Source organism: Phoenix dactylifera, chromosome 6, assembly GCF_009389715.1.
Source record: "Phoenix dactylifera cultivar Barhee BC4 chromosome 6, palm_55x_up_171113_PBpolish2nd_filt_p, whole genome shotgun sequence".
Taxonomy (NCBI): Eukaryota; Viridiplantae; Streptophyta; class Magnoliopsida; order Arecales; family Arecaceae; genus Phoenix; species Phoenix dactylifera.
In genome coordinates this window covers 17168607-17182381 of record NC_052397.1, presented here as the reverse complement: position 1 = coordinate 17182381, position 13775 = coordinate 17168607, and the positions used below count along the sequence as shown (strand labels likewise).

General features: G+C 44.3%; 1 protein-coding gene across 1 annotated transcript; it reads right to left on the bottom strand.

Moving 5' to 3' along the window:
* Positions 1-1878: 1878 nt before the first annotated feature.
* On the bottom strand, positions 1879-5865 carry LOC103707653 (leucine-rich repeat receptor-like serine/threonine-protein kinase BAM1). The gene is made up of 2 exons (XM_008792223.4): positions 3128-5865; positions 1879-2548 (listed from the first exon to the last, which is right to left on the bottom strand). Exons 1-2 carry the CDS (start codon positions 5760-5762, stop codon positions 2121-2123), a joined length of 3063 nt encoding a protein of 1020 aa, XP_008790445.2. The 5' UTR covers positions 5763-5865; the 3' UTR covers positions 1879-2120.
* Positions 5866-13775: the final 7910 nt, after the last annotated feature.

Here is a 13775-nt window from a genome sequence, read left to right as displayed (position 1 = left end):
AAATCCGGCAGCTCTTAGTTTACGTGCTTTGACAAGCTAGCGATACACGTCACACTCTCTAAGTAGCAAGTATTATATACGGCAATAACTCCAGAATATTAAGGCCCTTCCCACAAGAAAGCCATCAACCCAACGTATGGCATCTCAGGATACGTGTGTATGCGAGAGAGGGGGAGAGAGAGAGAGAGAGAGAGGAAGGAAGGAATAAAAAAAAAGGAGAGAAAAGACGGACGTGACGGTGGAGAATCAGCGATTGATGGCGGGGTCCAAAGCAGAGCTTTTGCCGCACTAATGAGTCACGGATCAACGAGGGTACAGCTTAGACTAAGAGAGAGGGAGAGAGACACAGAGAGGGTACTACTGGGGACCCAGAGAGAATCTAGCAATCAGCCAGGTCAGACTTCTTGGTCGTGGCTTGTCAAATCGCAGAAATCCGGGGTCTCTCTGGGTCACGAGCCTGCCTCAAGTTGAATGGGACCAAACGACCGGAACACGGAATTAAAGAATAAAAGGAGAACGATACATGTACGTCTAGTTACTATATTCAACTTTGGTTGGGTCCCGTAAAATATTTGCTTCGCTGGCCATTAGCCACGACACAGGCTCACATTAAGATTGTTTGTAAAGGGGTGCGATGAGCAAAACTCATGCTTAGTCTAGTTAGCTCATAATCAAAATCAAAATTGTACATGAACAACTTGTTCAATGGAACAGTTAAAGCTTTAGACAGCAAAAAATAAATAAATAATTCTCACACACACACACACACACACACACACACACACACACACACACACACGAACAGTTAAAGCTTTAGACAGCAAAAAAAAATAAATAATTCACACACACACACACACACACACATATATATATATATATTATAACATATGCTATATATGTGAGGATCCGTGGATACGTGTATTTGGTCCTATTTTGGTTATTCGTTGGATAGATCTTGTGTATAATATCTTCTGTTTGATCATTTTGGGTAAGATCCTACGTTGTTACAAATAGTATCAGAGTAGTTCTGATGCATAATCTATGTGAATTAGGGGGCACTGCAACACGAATCTATTGAGGCTGACCATTGCAGCACATATTCATTGTAGTTGACCATGGACTGATCGTGGTGCTTGTGATTAGATTTGAATAAATTTAAATATTTAGCATGACAAGGATGTTAGGGTTTAAACGAAAAGATTATGTGAGATCCATGTGGATGTGTACTTAGTCCCATATTGGTTATTCATATAAGATGAAGAAATTCACATACAACTTGTTGAAGGTGCCAATTTGTCAAACATGTAACATTGTATGGTTCCTATAAGAGAGATGAGTTCATCAATTTTTGTTGATAGTAAAATTTCAATAATCAAGACTTTCAAATTATCTTAGAAAGGATCATTGACCGCATTTACATAACTCATTGGCTACATTATATTAGGAAAAATGAAAAACAAATTATTTTAAATACTGAGAGTCCTCATTTTGGCAAGAACTTTTAGCGTAATGCAGGTCTTTCTGGCACCTCTGCCTTATTCCTGGTACCCAAATTTTTTAGTTGCATCAAACGAGCGGCGAGAATATTAAAGCCGAGGTGCACTTTAATGGTTCTATGTACGTCTAAACTACAACTATTTTCCTTTTTAAGGAACAGGCCAAGTTGCAGAGCTGCACCAAGCCAGGCTCGGAATAGGAGTCTTTGCGAGCGAAGGGCCATTGACTTGTCGACCCAGCAAGTAATCTGAGGGGGCCTCCCCCCCTCCTCCATGCCACAGTACTCACAGCGTATTCAACGTTGGGAATTGAGAGTCTCCCACTCTCACTCACACACGCCAATACGAACATAACTCGGTTCTGATGTGATGTCTCAAGCTATTATAAAAAAAAAAAAGAGCTCTCACCTCAATGTTATATATTGGATAGGGAGCCAGATTCCATATATTAGAACAGGAACACCAAGCTAGAAACCTAAAAGCCTAGACCCACCAATTTAGCTGTACAAACTTCCAAACAGAACTTAGCCCCTTAACCCCGATACCAAAACAAACAAAATAGTACCCTCAAGGCACTGAAAGCAAGAGAGCGCATTAGAACTTTGGACCATAGAACCCGGCAATTCAAATGCTGAGTAGATCAGGCTGTGGCTGTGGTTTGGATTCCTTCATGGGTGTTTCACCGCCGGCTGGTGGTGGCGGTGGTGGAGAGTCCTCGCCCTCGCCCTGCTTTGGAGGTGGCCTCGGAAGCTCGGTGAGGATCTGAACGACTTCCCTCATTGTTGGGCGCTCGATGCTCTGTTCCTCCACGCAGAGCATTGCAACGTAGAACACATGCATGGCTTCATGTAAAGGAACAGAAGGAAGCCTTGGGTCTAAGACTATCACTACTCCTTCCTTCTTTGAATCTGTCATCTTTCTAACCCATTGGACAATGTCGACGCCATCCCCGAATTCCCCGACCGGCTTCCTTCCGGTCACCAGCTCTAGGAGTACCACTCCAAAGCTATAGACATCGCTCTTCTCGTCCACCTTCAGAGTGTAAGCATATTCTGTAGAATAAAATAGAAGAGTAAATTATGACATAATCATGTAGATTACAATGCCTGAGATCAACCGAAGGAATAGATGATAGAACCCATTTTAATGACTCAAAGAAGAAACTATAGAGACATCTTATCATAAGAAATTGAAACTGAAATTCTAGTTATACATCAAAAGCTTGATATATAAGCTAAAGTTGGGAGCTTTTCCATTCTGCAGTTGAAAGCAAAACGCCCACTAGAGCAAATTAAGAGCTAAAAGTAGCTTTTTTGGATTAAAAAGAAACATGCAGCTTTCAAATGATAGAAGTCAAGGTAGGACAGAGTAAAAGCTCAAAACAGAAGCAGAACATGCTAAGAAAAAAAAAATTCCATCATAAATCCTTGCCATGAAGCCTTACATAGCTATTTACAGTTAGTTATATGAACTCCTATTCGTTATTATTCCAATTAACTCAATAACTGGTCCAGCGAAGTAAATGATATAACAAAGCAGTTGAAATCCAAAATAATAACTGAAAAGAAAATCTCAGCAGTCTTGAACAGCAAAATGTCCTATCTGAGTTAAAATAATAATAAAAAAATCACCTGGAGCAATGTAGCCATAGGAGCCGGCGATGGCGGACATGCATTCGGAGGTACCGGAATCCTGCAAGAACTTGGCGAGCCCGAAGTCAGCGACATGAGCTTCGAAGTTGGAATCGAGAAGGATGTTGTTGGACTTCACGTCACGGTGAAGGATTGCCGGGGAGCAATCATGGTGGAGATAGCAGAGGCCCTTTGCCGCCTCCACCGCGATCTTATACCTCGTGTCCCAATGCAAATGGCCCCCCTTCTTGCCATGGAGGACCTCCCCGAGGCTCCCATTGGGCATGTACTCATATACCAGAAGATTGGTTTCATGGTTTGAGCAGAAGCCAAGCAGTCTCACAATATGGCGGTGGCGAATCCTTCCAAGAGTCTGAATCTCGGCCGAGAATCCATGGTCATGCGACGACCCCCGGTTCATCGCCGGCAGCCTCTTCACCGCAAGCTGTTCGCCATTAGGCATCACACCCTTGAACACAATCCCGGCCCCTCCTTTTCCGATGATGTTCTCTTCCTTCAAGCAATCGAGCACGTGGTCACAGGTGAAGTCCAGACGCTGGAAAGCGGTGAGCTTCCATGCCCGGGCCTCGCTCGCCCTCTTCAAAGACCGAGCTTTGATGATGGCGGCAACGGCGAAGGCGATGGAACAGAGGAGGAGGACAATGACCAATAGAAGCCTGAAGGAGGCCGAGAGGGGGCCTCGGGCATGGGCAGAGCCTACGCCGTCAGCGCCGGCGAAACGGCAAGGGCCGAGGTAGGGCCCGCAGAGGTTATTATTACCGACAAAGGAACTGGCATTGAAGTAGCTGAACTGGCCAGTGCCCGGGACCAGGCCGGAAAGATTGTTGTAGGAGAAATCGACGGCGGTGAGGCTCTGCATTGTGGCGATGGACGGCGGGATACTCCCTTCAAGGTGGTTTCTCGATAAGTTGAGGTAGTTCAGGATCCGCATTCCGGCGATCTCCCCCGGGATTTCACCGGAGAGATTATTCCGGCCGAGGTCGACGAAGGTTAGAAGTTTGCATTTACTCATCTCCGGGGGGATTCCGCCGGAGAAGCTGTTGCTGCTAAAGTCCACCTTGGAGAGCTGCTGCAGCCGGCCAATCTCCGTCGGGATTCCGCCAGAGAACTGGTTCTGGTTGAGGAGGAGCTTCTGTACGCCGGAGAAGTTGCCGATGCATGGCGGCAAGGGGCCGGAGAGGCGGTTGTTGGAGAGGCTGATCTGGCCGAGGCTCGGCGAGATCGAGGCGTTGCCGGTGTCCGGGAACTCGCCAGCGAGGAGGTTGTCCTGGAGCTCGACCTGGGCGAGCTTGGGCAAGCTAAGCAAACCGCTAGGAATCGATCCATTGAGGTAGTTCTCCCCCAGTCTGACCCGGCTAAGGGACGAGCACTGGCCGAGGGACTCCGGGATCGGGCCGAAGAGGGCATTGCCAAGAGCGATCAGAGTCTGGAGCTTGTTGCCGGAGCACAGCTCGGGCGGGAGGTCACCGGTGAGCTTGTTGGATGAGAGATCGAGGAGCTGGAGCTTGCCGCTCCGGCCGATTCCCCGGGGGATGATGCCGGTGAAGTTGTTGTCCCACAGCTGGAGAACTTCCAATTCCGGCAGGTCGCCGATGAAGTCCGGGATCGTGCCGTAGAGCTTGTTCCGGAATAGGTTCAACAGAGTGAGATTCCGGAGGTCCGCGAAGGTCGGCGGGATCTCGCCGGTGAAGGCGTTGTTGGAGAGATCCATAGACTTGAGGCTGCGAAGGCGGCCGAGCTCCGGCGGGAGCTCGCCAGAGAGGCCGTTCACCTGGAGGAAGAGGGTGTCGAGGTTCTCGAGGCGGCCGAGCTCCGGCGGGATCTCGCCGGAGAGGCCGCAGTTGGCGGCGTCGAAGCGGACGAGGGCGGAGAGTTTGCCGAACTCCGGCGGGATGCCGCCGTCGTAGCTGTTGAAGTAGCCAATGTAGAGCTGGCGGAGGCGGGTGAGGTTACCGATCTCCGGCGGTATGGCGCCGCCGAGCTCGTTGCCGGAGACGGCGAGGTATTCGAGGTGCTCCCAGCGGCCGTACTCCGGGGGGATGACGCCGGAGAAGAAGTTGCCGCCGAGGTGGAGGTGGCGGAGGTTGGGAAGGTCGGCGGCCTCCGCCGGGAGGACGCCGGTGAGGTTGTTGTTGTAGAGGTCGAGGACCTCGAGGTGTTTGAGGCGGCGGAGGGCGGAGGGGAAGCTGCCATTGAAGACGTTATTGGAGAGGTTGAGGTGGCGGAGGTCGAACAGGAGGGAGAGCTCCGGCGGGATGGGGCCCGAGAGGAGGTTGGCGGCGGCCGAGAGGTTGAGGAGGTGGCGGAGGTGGGCGACGGCGGGGGGGAGGGAGCCGGAGAGGTTGAGCCCGGTGAGGTCGAGGGAGATGACTCGGCGGAGTGGAGCGTTGTCGCAGGCGACGCCGGGCCAGGAGCAGTGATCGGGGTAGGCAGAGGCGTTCCAGCCCGCGAGGGCGGCGCCGGGGTCGGAGAGGGCGGACTTAAGGGAAAGGAGTGCCGCCTGGTCATCCGCCGCAGCCTCACCGTTCGCCGGCAGCGCTCCGGCGGATGATGGACGGAGAACGCAGAGCAGAAGGAGGAGGAGGAGGAGGAGGAGGAGGCGGAGGGGCGGCATTCTCTCGCTCGCTCACCGTCGACTGCCGACCGTTTGTCGAGTGCCTGTTGTTTCGTGCTGTGGCCCTCAGAGAGCGATTTGGTGGACGGCGTGGTTTTTATGGAGGCGTTCTTCTTGTTTTTTTTTTTTCACACTTGGAGGATGTGGGATTTTTTTTTTGTGGTTTTCCGCTCGGTTTTCGGGTTTGGTTTGTGGGGTTTATCCGATCGAGGGGCGGGGGTGGAGACCAGACGTCGGGCTTTGTTTTGTATATGATTTTCAATGGGCAAAAAATATCGGGAATTTCTTATTAACGTGGAGGAGAAGAAGACGGGGTAATAATGGATTGGGATTTTTGAATATCGGGTTGGAGGGAAGCAAGGGATCGATCCTGTGGGTGAACCATGGTGGTCTGTTAGGTGGAGCATAAATTAGGCATTAGGCCTGGGATGAGTTGATGCCAGTGTCATGCAAATGAGCATGTCATTTCGCTTGTAAGTGCATCATGTACAACAGGAATAGCCATTTCTTGAATAGATTAACTTAATTAAATGAAAATTAATGTCTGTCTATCTTTTAAATAGGAGAAGAATCAAGAGGTTATAGTATATAATAGCCTATGATCTAGCCGAAAAATACTAGTTGTAAGATATTATTTAGATTTCTTATCACTATATAAGTATGCAAGATCTATCTAGTACATATCCGATAGGTATATGTTGTAGTTGGAAGCCAACTTGACCTAGGCGTTGGGTTGATGGGGTCGCTGGAGATTTAGGCTCATCTACCATTCGGATCGGAGAGATTGCATGGGTCGCTGCACACCCCCACAACGATGATCCGGTGGCCATTACGCTCAATCATCAATGATCTCGACATCAAGCACCTATGAGTTGGCATTGGATGGCGGAGGAATGACTTTGGCTGGATTTCAATGCTGGCTCTGACCTGAAATAGAAAAGACAAAGAAGTTCGCCCATCGGAGCGTGTCCGATGGAGAACTCTCTGATGCCTAAGTTAAACATGGCTTTCAAGAATTAGGAGAAGGTGTGAGAGAGGCAGAGAGACGGCTTAAAAGAGTCGAAAAAAACTTACTTGCAGGATCGCTGAGAATACAATATATAGGCGAGGGTTGAAGCCTGCCGCCTAGTAATCCGAGGATATATGCTAGTTAATAAGGTAACAACCCACGTGTCTTGCCCGTAAATCACGTCCGCACTTTTTGGTCGCTTAGATTTGCTTATATGTCACATCCGTTAGGAAACAATTTACGATCATAGCCGAGTTGTTGCTAATTGGGGAAGAGTTTGAAATACCAATGACTCTCAGTGCATCTTTTGGGTCAGCTATAGAGGGCAAGCTTTGAATGGTCAACCTCAGATAGGTGGCGAGCTTTTATTAGTTGGTTTGCCTTATCAGCGGAGGTCGGTTCTGAGATGCATCAATACCAAATATGTTTATATAGATCTTTACATATTTTTCTGTGGACTAGAAAATACTTCAACATGGGCTTTTTTGAAGCTGCCACATATCGATTATGATGTTTATGATTAGATTTGATTAAACGGACGAGTATGTGAAAACTTGTGCGAGTATGTGTTTAATCCTATATTATTTATGTGCTAGATAGATTTTGAATATTTATACATAGTAAACTTAGAATACTTATATAACACAAAAAAATTCAAATAACACCTGGCTGGCTGGCCTTTTTGGATGAAGTTGAATATCTCATATAATGTTTAACAATAAATAAAATATTCAGCCTAGGATTTTTGATTACACATTGCAGACTTGGTTTTCATATTGCAGAATGATGTATGCTCATATGTTGCGTTGGATACCAATGACTACTCAGCGCGACATACAATTTGCACTTTGTTCGCTGGCGATAATGCAGCACTTTATAACAAGGAATCTAATTAAGTTCCTTTCTTTGATATATACACATAAAAAGAAAAGAATATATATGCTCAAAATGAAATATATAGTTGCTTTCTTGTTCAATATTTGTTAATCTGATTCAGGGGCTTGAAAAATGCACCCATTGTTTGTCCTTCGTCTATAGAGATCAAGACACCACTGATTTTCCCAGTGTAATGAGCAAACCTTTCAAACCTTTCTTTCTTCACACTCATCCCAACATCTACCAAGCACATTAAAATGCTTTACAAAAATACCAATAATATATTTTACAAGTAATAATATTTGATATCATCTATCTCTTGCCACACTCTACTCCTTTTGTTGGATGCACGCATGCTTCATAGAAGCTTGCAGAGCGCAGCTATATATCAATATACGAAACCACATGAATCAACCTATGAATCACCTTTGTGTGCTTGTAGAAACATGTGGTTGGCTATAAATGGCAAGGCCAAGGAAGCCATGATTTTTTCGAGGCGACAGTCAAAGCTAGTTTTTAAGAAGGCTCCTCGACTGACAACCCCATGCAAGCTCTCTCTCTCTCTCTCTCTCTTTCTCTCTCTCTCTCTGTGTGTGAGAGGAGATGGAGGGGCAGAAGGCTGTTAGGTGTGCCACCTTTGTCTCAAGAGGTTCGCACCTTTTAAATCCTGATAGCATCATCGAAGGCCGAGCTAAACTGCGACCTAACCACGCTCCAACTCTACGCGGTCCCCGGCTCTCCCGCGAGGTTTTCGTTCTTCACCCTCGAGAAACAGACCCAATGGCCGCCATCTCTCCCCTTCTCTTCCGACCCCAACACCTCAGCACGCACAGCGAGCCGCAATGGAAAGCGACGGCTTCTCAGGCCCATCCGGCAATGGCCTCACCTCCTCGTTCTCACCAAGATACTTCCCCCCACCCCATGCAACCGCCCATGGTAGCAAGTAAGCCTTCACATGAGAAGTATTGTCATGGTCATATGGCCCATTGCAGGGTGGCACATCTACTTCACATAGACCATAGAGGCTCTTGGTGGTGGGTATGTGCATGCCATGCTTCGTACTTATCTGCTTCGTTTTTCCCTTTCCCTTGTCTTGAGGCTACTTAGACTATGGGGAACAGAACATTTGAAATGGGTGCTGCCATCAATCAATCATGTAGCTAAATAGTTTGTTATGTTATAAACTTATAATATGTTGCAATATTATACTACCAAGATGGTTATTATTAGGGCTAATAAGTGCTGTTGGAGAGTTGAGTGAGTGAGTGAGTGAACGGGTCCTAGCTTGGGGAGCCAAGAGGGGTTGTAACTGTCTCGAATGGCGATTTCTTGTCTCCTGGTCCTTGGATGGTGCGAGCCACCACCCATACCCAGAATCTCTGGCTGTTAACCACCACCACCAACTCTTCTTCTGGAAATTAACATGGTAGACCCATTCAAGGCACTTCCTCCAACCACTTCTGGTTCCTGGCTGTCGCATGCAAGGATTGCATCATTAACACTCGTTTAATTGCTCGATGCGTCTGCTGTTTGTGTGATCGCGCGTGCATTCAGAAGCTCATTTGATCAATAGATATCATGGAACAGGAACTGTTCGATCCTCAGAATTGATGGATGCCATGGTCAATAGGCTTACATCGAGGTTGGAGAATTTGATGGTGACAGCCTCTTGTCCGATGCATGAAAATAGTGGTGCATAAGGTCTTCACCGAGTGAGTATTCCTGCCCATTATCAGATTGAAGTGCAGGAGAAAATGAAATGCGACAGGCAGTCAGCGACGTTTTCAAAAAGTATTGTCAAGTTGATTTTTGACGATCATATTGTCAATGCTTTAGAAAGCAACATGAATAAAAATATCAATGCTTACTCGCATAGGTATATCTTATGGTGAGAGTTTGCTGAACTCAATGCCAATGTTTTAGCAAAATCCAAGATAATAGAGAAAATATTAGCTTAAAAGACAATAATTTGATTTTTTTAAAAAAATAATATGAAATAGAAATTTTTGAAGGGTATATTCAACAGTGTCCTCATATTCATGGCGCAATGTGCCCAGCGAGAGAACCAAATGGTTGTGATTTCGATAAGAAAAATAGGAATCATTAATATCACAATATTTAGAAATGACACTAATTTTAATTTTCATGCACTAATTAGATTGAAGGGCCCCGTGCATTTGTTTGCGCCAGAGTATAGTAAAACATGGACTTAAATTCTACAACTTCACATCCCAGAAATGCCTTTGCTGTAGTCCTGTCAAGTGAATGTTCAATCTAACATACTTCTCTCCAATTTTAGATCTCAATCAGCTACCAACATCCACAACCTTACCATAGAACATATTATTATTTCATCCATTCAATTAAATTGTTATGCTGTAAACGCCATAGCCATCTGTAAAGGCAGCATCCACTTTTCTTTGTTACATAACATAATTCTTGGTTCAGGTCGCTTTAGATACATACATACATACATACATAATTGAGAACAATAACCGGAGAACCATCAATCATTTTATATAAATAAGGAGAGAATCTCCATGTCGAAATACTTAGAAAAATACCTGACAAGATTCAAAGATGGAACCTCCTCCAAGGGGAGGGGTGAAACCACTAGGCCATAATAGTTAAGCTTGCTGAAAGAGATACACCACAGATCACTATCAGAAAATACATCTATTCCAAGTGAGGGAACACATAAAATACAGCAGGATAACGTTGTATTGATATGAAGGAAGGGGTGAAATGGTGGGCTATATCACTCAAACAAGCCATCTCCAGCAGTGCATGTGCCTGACCCAGCTTTATTAGATACAAGAGCATGGTGGTACCCCATCAGATTTGGAGCACAACCACCTGTTCTCCGGCTGAGCTTGCAAAGGTTCCAGCTTCCATATCATTTAGGTGATCCTCGATTCGGATCCGAACCACTCAAAGGGAGTGATGATCATGGAACAGGCAATACTGATGCCGACACCAATAGCTTTCAGCTTCTTTGATCCAAAATCTTGTCCTGGTTCTGAGCTGTACCCACCACAATAAAGAACTGCTATGTTAGAATGGCCATGTTTAGATGAGTACCAAAGAAAGAGACAACAGGACACCAAGGCAGCAACAACTTCGACGTACACCAGCGTAAGAATAGTAGGTAGGCAGTTGCTCCGAACACTGGTTCTAACCTGAAAACATTGAGCTTGAGAGGACCTGCAGCCAAGATGATGACATCCACCTAAATATACAGCTGAGAAAAAGGTTGAAACTATTAAGAGCTATTGCTGATTGTCCTATCAGAAAAAGGAAGCAGAAATGTTCTGATCCAGACATTTTCCTAACAAACATGCCCAGAATAATCAGCAGCCAGCATAAGTTCATTGTTTGCACCAAGAAAAGCAGACAATTGGAAAACAAACTAAATGGTGGAAATAATGTACAAGAAGTAGAAGGTGATTAGAAGTATCCATCACAACTTCAAATTTATAGCCACTTTTCAGCAATCAAATCATATATAATTTTTTTTCTTAGAGCATCGAGTTATGTCGTCCTTACTCCTACATGCCAAAAATTCTTAATTATATGCTGGTGTTAATACATCTCGCTATACCCATGAGGGCCAAATTAGCTCATTGATGTGCCATAACGTCACATTTCACCATTAGTTTCTTGTTTTCCTTTGTGGAATAAGAATTCTGAGATTGGAAGTGATGAGAATATTTTAGAAGATTACTTTCTAATTTCCTTATTGGAAAAGGAAAAAATGTTAGACTTTATATGTTTACCGGTAGTAATTGATTAACTTATTTAGAAGCTATACTCCTGTGAAACATAAATCAATGAGGGAAGACCTGAGAAACCTCTAGATGGAAGTGGTAAGAAAGAACCTGCAACAGCTTGTTTTCCAAGAAGAGTTTAGCTCTTCATAAGAACAAGTGGTAAAGAAGAATCCTATAAAAAAAGAAAAATAAAATAAAAGACTTGCTGGTGCAATTATGGGTTGTAACTAAGGAAAGGCCAATCAAGCCTTCCTTGAATGATAATATTGGAAAAAAGAAAGATACTTCATTCTGAATAAGGAACTGTTCTGCTGTATGTTGACAGACGAGAGGCCTCTCTTGAGAGTAGTGATGCACAATTGGCATTTTGACTTGCCTTTCATCTTAATATAAGATACATCATTCAATCAAAAATCAAAATGAAAATTTAAGAGCATATGAAACTAAAAATTATAACATCCGCTCTCCAAAAGAAGAGAACATGATGAGATCGTTCTGTAATTAACTATATAAAGTTTAGCAATAATTCCATGCTTTTGATCAAATAATTGCATTCTCCTAACATTCTCATTCATTGTTCCATATCCCTCAATATCCTTCCACTCCCTCCAGCAATTCAAATATCTTGTTATAAACCTAGATGCATGGAAGCCAGATCAAAAGGCCAAAAAGTCAAACATCTTAGGATTTAGGACTCATCAATAACTGGATGAACAACTTGTGAAATGAGTGATAGTCTGATTGAAATAAAAATTCAGAAGCCATAACAGAATCCATCATTGAGATAGCAGAACACATGCCAGAATGAGGAAAGCAGTAGACCTAAAATTATAGCAAGAAATATTGTTATAAAAACATAGGTTGCATATCAAGATTTTCAAAAAAGACTCATGAGAGTGAACTCCTTCAACCTAGAATAGCAGTAAAGGGGTGTTCTCTACACTAGTTCTAACACATTGTGCTTGTCTGGCAAATCATGCTTAGTTTGAACCATCTCCACATAGGGGTAAAATAACCCCCTGAAACTAGAAACATATCAGGACTTATCTCCACATGCAAAGAGAGAATCATATACGGACTGGATTAGTGGTTGTTGAATAACATAAGAAGTAAAACACATTCATACTTCATACAATATAGAGCTTCCATTATGGACATGTTATGGGATCTGATTCATGCACCATGGTACAAGCAGAACCACAATTCCCCATCTTGTAAAAAAAAGGAATAGAAATTACAGACCAAATCAAGGTTTTTCTATTCAGTTAAGAATTATACATTACAATTAGAGGTTTCATTGTGAAGATATTCATAAAACATGCTCATTGAAATATGCAGTGGTAATTGTGCTGATAAAAATCATCCACCCTGAAAATTGAATGAGGGAAAGGAAAAACACATGAGATTCTCGTTTTAATGTAAAACACAATTTTCAAAGAAAGTAGTTTATTTGTAATTTTCAGTCACATTATCAACCCAAGTACATGTAGAGATATTTCAATTATCTGACAAATGAACAAATTTGAAAAAAAAAATATTGCAGCTTGATCAATAATAGACAGAAAAAATGCATTCTTGTACTTCCCCAGAATTTGGACTTTGAACATCTAACATTAACTGCTATATAATAAGATAACTGAAATTTATCCATTACTAATACATGACATGAACAATTAGATTGATAATTTTAATTGTCATTTGGCCAGTAAGATTTCATTTTGTAATCTAAAAATGCAAGCAATTTGATGACATTGAGTCAAGAAGTCCTATTACATCTTCAAAGAACACACTAACCATGCGCACTGAGGGTTCGCAGGTTGAGGTGGCTAGAAAAATCTGGGGTACTCCCTCTGCTATTGCAGCGTCTTGGACTGTGCTTGTTTCTTGGGTGCCGCCACCCTCTAGCTGCCTTAAGTTGAACTTCGATGGCAGTGTAGGCGGAGAGGGACCTGCAGAGGTTTGGGCTTCGTCATCAGAGACTATGACGCCAAACTGGTGGCGGCGAATCTTTGTCGCGTCCGTTGTGTGTGCTGAGCTCAGAGCTGCATGAGAGGGTGTTTTCTATGCGAGACGAGTGATGGGCGTGGACAGCATCCTCCTCGAGGGAGACTCGACCACAGTGATTGAGTGGGCTCGGGGTCGGGGAGGCACTGCTGAGGAGAAGCCGCTGCTACACGATATTCCTACTAGGCCATGCATATTTTCAGGAAGGCAAACGACGCCGTTGAATGGGTTGCCTCCTTTACTGCTTATCACTTTGGAGGGTTCATCTGGATGGACCACGTGTATGTGCCGGAGCCCCTGAGTACCCTTTTGTTTCCGACTTTGTAGGCCACATTCAAACCTGTAGGGTGTGAG